General features: G+C 34.0%; 1 protein-coding gene across 1 annotated transcript; it reads left to right on the forward strand.

The window, feature by feature from the left end:
- Nucleotides 1-3,805: 3,805 nt before the first annotated feature.
- Nucleotides 3,806-6,041, forward strand: LOC125196024 (pentatricopeptide repeat-containing protein At3g06430, chloroplastic). Its single transcript, XM_048094371.1, has 2 exons — nucleotides 3,806-4,248; nucleotides 4,351-6,041. The coding sequence occupies exons 1-2, from the start codon at nucleotides 3,907-3,909 to the stop codon at nucleotides 5,512-5,514; spliced, it is 1,506 nt and encodes a 501-aa protein (XP_047950328.1). The 5' UTR covers nucleotides 3,806-3,906; the 3' UTR covers nucleotides 5,515-6,041.
- Nucleotides 6,042-6,647: the final 606 nt, after the last annotated feature.

The following is a 6,647-nucleotide window of genomic DNA, read 5'->3' on the forward strand; positions in this document are numbered from 1 at the left end:
ATTGTCTATTTTGTGAAAACTTAATCCTGTGTCCTTGTCTTATAAGTTGATAATTGAAGTTGTGTGTGTATGTATCTCACACTTCTAACTGAACTGAATATATTTGCAAATTGCAACTATTTTGCTATTATGTTAGAATCTTAGGGCTATCGACTGGACATGATATAATAGGGATAGTTATTATAATTTTGATTAGTTAATTTATCTTGATTGAGTGTTTGGTAGCTAAAGATAATTGTGAGTTATCCTATTTAGATGTTTGGTGTAATAATTTATAAATAAAGATAAAAATGAGTATTGTCAATATTACCCTAACTAATTTAACTTAATAATTAAACTATTCTCATGTTGCCTTAATTTTGGATAGTTTGGTAATTTATTAACAATGAAAAGAACTCAAGTATACCATTTCTTATTATATAAAATGCTAAAAACGACATGTAATCATAATTTTATTTTTTATTATATGTATATGAAAAATATCCAAGTATACTATTTTTTTACTATATAAAAAATGCTAAAAATGAGATATTAAATAAATATGATCATTATTAAATTTGCTGTTTTTATTTTTATTATACTATATTTTATGGGGCCGTTTGGTAGCTATGTTTCGCCTAGATAAGAGATTAATCTGGGTTTATTTGTGTGTTTGGTAGTTATGTTACCAAACATAGTAGCCCGTGTTTTATTTCCGGCCCGCACAAAGCCCACTGAAAATCTTATGTTTTAGTCATATTTGTAACTACTCAAAATCCTATGTTATTTATCATGGAAGCCTAGTTAAGTTAGCAAAATACAATTTTACCCATCAAAATTTCTAACCCATCAATTTTACTTAGTTGTTGTATTGAAGGACGTCATTTTCCTATTAAATCATATTAAGAATTTTGTTGATGTCAATTTGTTGTTCTAATTATATTACTTTGTTATTTTATTTACATTATATTATATTATAATATTCTCATTATATTATTTTATGTTCTCATTATATTACTTTATTTACATTATATTACATTATACTTATAATTACGTAATACTTGAAGGCAATTGCTTTTGTTTTGAACATAAATATACGATGTTGTTCAATCCATAAACGCTTTAAACTTCAAAAAATTGAACATATAAAATTTGGTACTTGATAAAATATTTTCATATAGAATTTGTCCAAAATAATAATTGATTATTCATAAAATTTGTCCAAAATTATTAATGCTCACAAAAATAGAATACTAAAATAAATATAAGTTTTTTGATATAAAGATGCTAATTTTTGTAAGGAGTTTAGCTTGAAAAGATGTTAATTTTAAACAAAACGATTTTATAGGAATAATTAGGGTAAAATGATGATAGTTTAGTAATTAACTTAAACTAATGAGGATAATTTTGACAATCATAATTTTAATCCTTACTTGTGACTTATTGTACCAAACACTACAATAAGATAACTCACAATTATCTTAATCTACCAAACACCCAATATATGTAAATTAACTAATCGAAACTATGATTACTATCATAATGATATCATGTCTAGTCGAAACATGACATAGCTACCAAACGAGCCCTATGTATATTAAAAATACCCAAGTATACTATATGATTGCACTTCATTAATTGCATTGATTATTATTTGGTATATTGAAATATAATAAAAGTATGTATGTGTATATGCCTATAAAATAGTGTATATAAAAATTGATGGGTAAAATTATATTTTTCTAAAATTAACTAGGTGGACTAGATGGGTAACATAGCAAAATGGATACTTACATATATGTTTGAAACATGGATTTTTCAGTGGGCTTTGTGCGGGCCGAATATAAGACACGGGCTATTTAAATAGGTAACATAACTACCAAACGCACAAATAAGCCTAAATTACTCCCTTATCTAGTTGTAATATAGCTATCAAACGGCCACAGGTTCCATTCATTACATGGAATTGAAATTGAAATTGAAATTGAAATTGAAATTTTTTACGGAGTTGAAAATGAAAAAATTAATTCAATTCTAAATTCTTTGTTCGATAAAATGATAAATGATATGAATTTGAATTCAAAAAATTATATAGTGTATGTGTGTGCGCGCGTGTGCAAACGAGGTCATGTGTGTGTGTTTGTTGTGCGTGAAAGTGCAATTTTATATGAAATTTAGTGAATTTAAGAGGAATTGAAATTGTAATTTAATTCCAAATTCAAATATTTTGTGGTACCAAACATGGGATTAGGAATTGGAAGCTCTAATTCAAATTCCGCATGCCCAATTCCGTTATATTTTTATCCTTGAAGGCTATAAAGCTAAAATAATACTCCATCCATCCCATGTTACTCGCACTTTTCATTTTAGGCCGTAAATTTGGGATTGATTTTTTAGTGAAATTAAATTACAATTTTAAGTGTAATGAGACATCACTTAATAAATGAGCGCTTAACTTAATCTAACATATTAATTAAATGCATTAATTCTAACTTAAACTATAAATAGTGTAAGGAGTTTGTGACGAGCTGAAAAGAAACAGTGCAAGTAACATGAGACGAAGAGAGTATTCTATTTGTCTCATCATAGCGATCCATATTCTTTTTTGAAACATTCTATCTAAAACGAGTCAATTTTTTTAGCAATGAACAACACATTAACCTCTCTTATTTTTTTATATTTTTTTTGGACATGTAATTTAAAAAATTAATATTTAAAATAGAAGAAAGAATAAATTAAAAAAAGAATAAAATATTAAAGAGTAAAATAGAAGAACAAATAATTTTTCTATAAAAAATTGACCCAACTAATTTGAGACAACAAAAAAAAAAAAGATTGCGGAAGGAGTAATACAACACTTCGTTCACGAAAATAGTTTCATTTGTGGATACAAAATTTAAATAAAAATTTTGATAAAATAGGAGAGCAAAAATATAGTAGAGAGATGGAGAAAAAATGATATACAATACGAGAAAAAAAATATTATGTGAGAGAATTTGTAAATATTTTTAAATGGTAAAATGAGATTTTCCGTGGATGGATTTAGTATTAGAGCATCCGCAATGGTCGGCTAGCGACTGGCTAGCCGATTCGTCATAGCGCTGGCCGATCGGCTAGCCGAACCATTGGAGTCGGCCAGCCGCGAAATCGGCGAGCCGATCGGCGTGGGCTGGCCGATCGTTTGGCGCTGGCCGATGCGCTGTGCAGCCATTGTGGCGGGCCGATCGGCCAGCGCCGAATTTTGTTTTTTTTTTAATTCTTTTTTTAAATTTTTTTAATTCTTTTTAAAAAATTTTTTTTTAATTCTTTTTTTTAATTTTTGAAAAACTATATAAACGCAATTTTCTCTATCTCTAAATTTCTGTACAAGAGCAACATCTAGCGATGGACAACAACAACTAGCCCAATACAAAATTAAGACCTAAAACAGACCCCAGTTAAATAGCGGCAAACTATAACAGATTCAAGGCGGCTCGTGTGTGGAAGTCCGGATTTTTTTTTTATTATGTTATTTTTATGATTTTTAGTTAATGTACTTTTTTTTATTTAAATAAAATTAATGAATTTTCCCGTATATGTCTCGTAAATTTAATTCCGTATTTTAATTGTAATTTTAATTCCGTAAATATAGTATATTTTGAATTATTTTTATTGCGGCTGGTCTATAGCTAACCTATGGCTGGCCTAAATCTGATGTGGCAGGTAGATTTTTTAGTATTGCTGATGTGGCAGAGGAGAGAATGGCTGGCCTATTGCTGGCCTAAGCACGCGGATGCTATTAAAAAGTTTATGTGTTATAAACAAGTTCTGCAAACCGCTGGTCCCTCTCTCACCTGTTAAACTTATCCAATTACGGTGTGTATATCCTTCCCAAATTCTCCCCCCAAATCCAATCCATCTCCACTGCTGAATGCGAGTAATATAGTGATGGCTGGTCCTTTTCAACTCTCCTTCTCCTCCTCCTTCCTCCCCTCCCCTCTCCCCGCCACCGCTAAAACCACCGCCGCCCCTCCGCCACTCCGCAGATTCAGTGTCCTGTGCTCCGCCGCATCATCCACATCGGATTTGCCCAAGAAGAAGCACTGGAAGGCCGGTGAATATCCTGCTCAGATACAAACCTCCACCACGCAGCTACCCAAAAGGAGAAGCCCTATCAAAAACATCAAGAAGAAACTGGATAACAAGAACAATGCCAAAGCGTGGGTTAACACTGTCACCGAATCTCTCTCCGACGCCATTGACAAAAAACAGTGGCTCCGAGCCCTTCAGGTGGTTATCAACTTACAATGTATTTTCTATTTTGTTTTTTTTCGGATTGAAACAACATTTCATCAAACCCACTTAATTCATGCTGGTTTACCGATCAATTAGGTGTTTGAGATGCTAAAGGCGCAACCTTTTTATCATCCAAAAGAAGGGACATATATGAAGCTCATTGTTCTTCTCGGTAGATGCGGGCAACCTGGTCAAGCCTGCCAACTATTTGATGAAATGCTTCAAGAAGGTTTGGAGCCAACTGCTCAGCTCTACACTGCACTGCTTGGTGCTTGTTGCCGCAGCAATTTGATTGACAAGGCTTTTTTCTTTCTGGAACAAATGAAGGCCCTTCCTCATTGCCAGCCTGATGTCTACACCTACAGTATACTCATAAAGGCCTGTGTCGATGCTACCCGTTTCGATCTACTCGAGTCCCTCTATGATGAAATGTCTGAAAGGTGGATTACTCCTAACACTGTCACTCAAAATATAGTTCTTAGTGGCTATGGCAAGGCAGGAAGATATGAAGATATGGAGAAGGTTCTTGTAAGGATGCTCGAAAGTGAGACGAGCATACCTGATGTGTGGACTATGAATACCATCATTAGCTTGTTTGGAAATGATGGCCAGATTGAGATGATGGAGAGGTGGTATGAGAAGTTCCGCGACTTTGGAATAGAGCCAGAAACGCGCACTTTCAACATTTTGATTGGCGCTTATGGGAAGAAGAGGATGTATGATAAGATGTCATCCGTGATGGAGCACATGCGCAGGCTTTCATTTCCTTGGACAACCTCAACTTATAACAACGTGATTGAGGCATTTTCGGATGTTGGTGATGCAAAGCACATGGAGTACACGTTTGATCAAATGCGTACCGAAGGTATTAAGGCGGACACCAAGACCTTCTGCTGTCTCATTCGAGGGTATGCCAATGCCGGCCTCTTTCATAAGGTTATCAGCTCTGTTCAGTTGGCGGGGAGATTGGAGATACCTGAGAATACCTCTTTCTTCAATGCAGTGTTGCATGCTTGCACCAAGGCACAGGATTTGATGGAGATGGAGAGAGTTTTTAAGAGAATGAAGGATAAGTTATGCCGACCAGATTCCACAACTTACTCTATAATGATGGAAGCTTATAGAAAGGAGGGTATGAGTGACAAGGTCTATGATTTGGAGCAAGAAATGCAGGGGATGATCGCAAAGACTTCGAGTGAAGATGATGTCGGTGATATTGAAGATACTAGCCCTGATGTCAATCAAGTGTTGTCTGTTTGAATACTTGCCTGATAAATTTCTGGTGTCACCTATAAGCTGTTATCAGTTGAAAAGCTCATTTTAGAAGGATGTGAAGACACATTTCCAAATTGGAAAGTCAAGAAGAGTGAGGCAGCCTTACTTGATGACAACATCTCTAATTTCAACCACATAAGCCAGGGTAAACTCAAGTCAAGATTTTGTTTGCTTCGATGCCTCTTCCTTCTGGTGACCAAAAAGTGGTTTATAGTGCGAGTGTAATTCAACAGAACCTAATATTCCAATGGATCCATGTTGAGGGGGAAGTTTGCTATGGGGTAAAAAGAGAATTGGTAGCTTGTGTTCTTATCTTTTGATGTGGTTTCTGTTGTTTTCATTTCAGTGCCATCATCCCTTTTATCCAACAATTATGAGTAGCATTAGCATGAATGCTTGAAATAGGTTTATTGTGATTAAGTCATTGCAAATGTCTAGTTAAACCAGTATGAATTTTGTGTGTTGAGAAATCTTTAGAGCCTTGTATTTAGGTGATTTTTTGTCACCATTTAGTTACTCTTGTTTTGTTGAAAATCATACTTAGATTTGAAAGAGAAAAATGTTCAGTAAGGGCGGTTGAATTTCAAAGTTCTTCACTTTTTCATGTACACTTCTGTCAAAATATGAATTGAGAGCATAAAAATAGAAGATTGAGTTGAAATCTCATTTTGGTGTAGGCATTTTTGCAGTAGATTCAAATCTTACTAACATCTCCATAGGTTTGAGTTACATATTCATGAACTTATATTTGTTGACTGCTGCGCCAAAGGTATTGGCTGCAAGTAGGAGTCTGAAAATTTGGGTATCGGGCATTGGATAAATCCAACCTGATCCAAAAATTTTCGGATATTGGGTACCTGATATCCGATTTTTCAGATGTCGGGTACATGTTCAGATAGTGGGTTCGATTACCCGATTTTGACAAGAAGAAATGGAGAAGTAGCGCTGATAGTCAACTCGAAATTGTAGCATCTCACAGTTTTTAGTTTTACCATGAGTAGACTGCTAATTATTTAATCCATTGATTATGCATCATATTTCGAACTTAAGAACAGATTGTTCATCTGCAGAAAAAAATTTCCTGCTTTACAGATACCGCTTCTGGTTTAACCCCAATA

Source organism: Salvia hispanica, chromosome 6 (genome assembly GCF_023119035.1).
Source record: "Salvia hispanica cultivar TCC Black 2014 chromosome 6, UniMelb_Shisp_WGS_1.0, whole genome shotgun sequence".
NCBI lineage: Eukaryota > Viridiplantae > Streptophyta > Magnoliopsida > Lamiales > Lamiaceae > Salvia > Salvia hispanica.

Bases quoted from the DNA above. Each gene is read 5' to 3' on its own strand.
- LOC125196024 (XM_048094371.1), top strand. From the start codon at position 3,907: ATGGCTGGTCCTTTTCAACTCTCCTTCTCCTCCTCCTTCCTCCCCTCC. The intron at 4,249-4,350 runs GTGGTTATCAAC...CCGATCAATTAG, and splicing joins AGTGGCTCCGAGCCCTTCAG to GTGTTTGAGATGCTAAAGGC.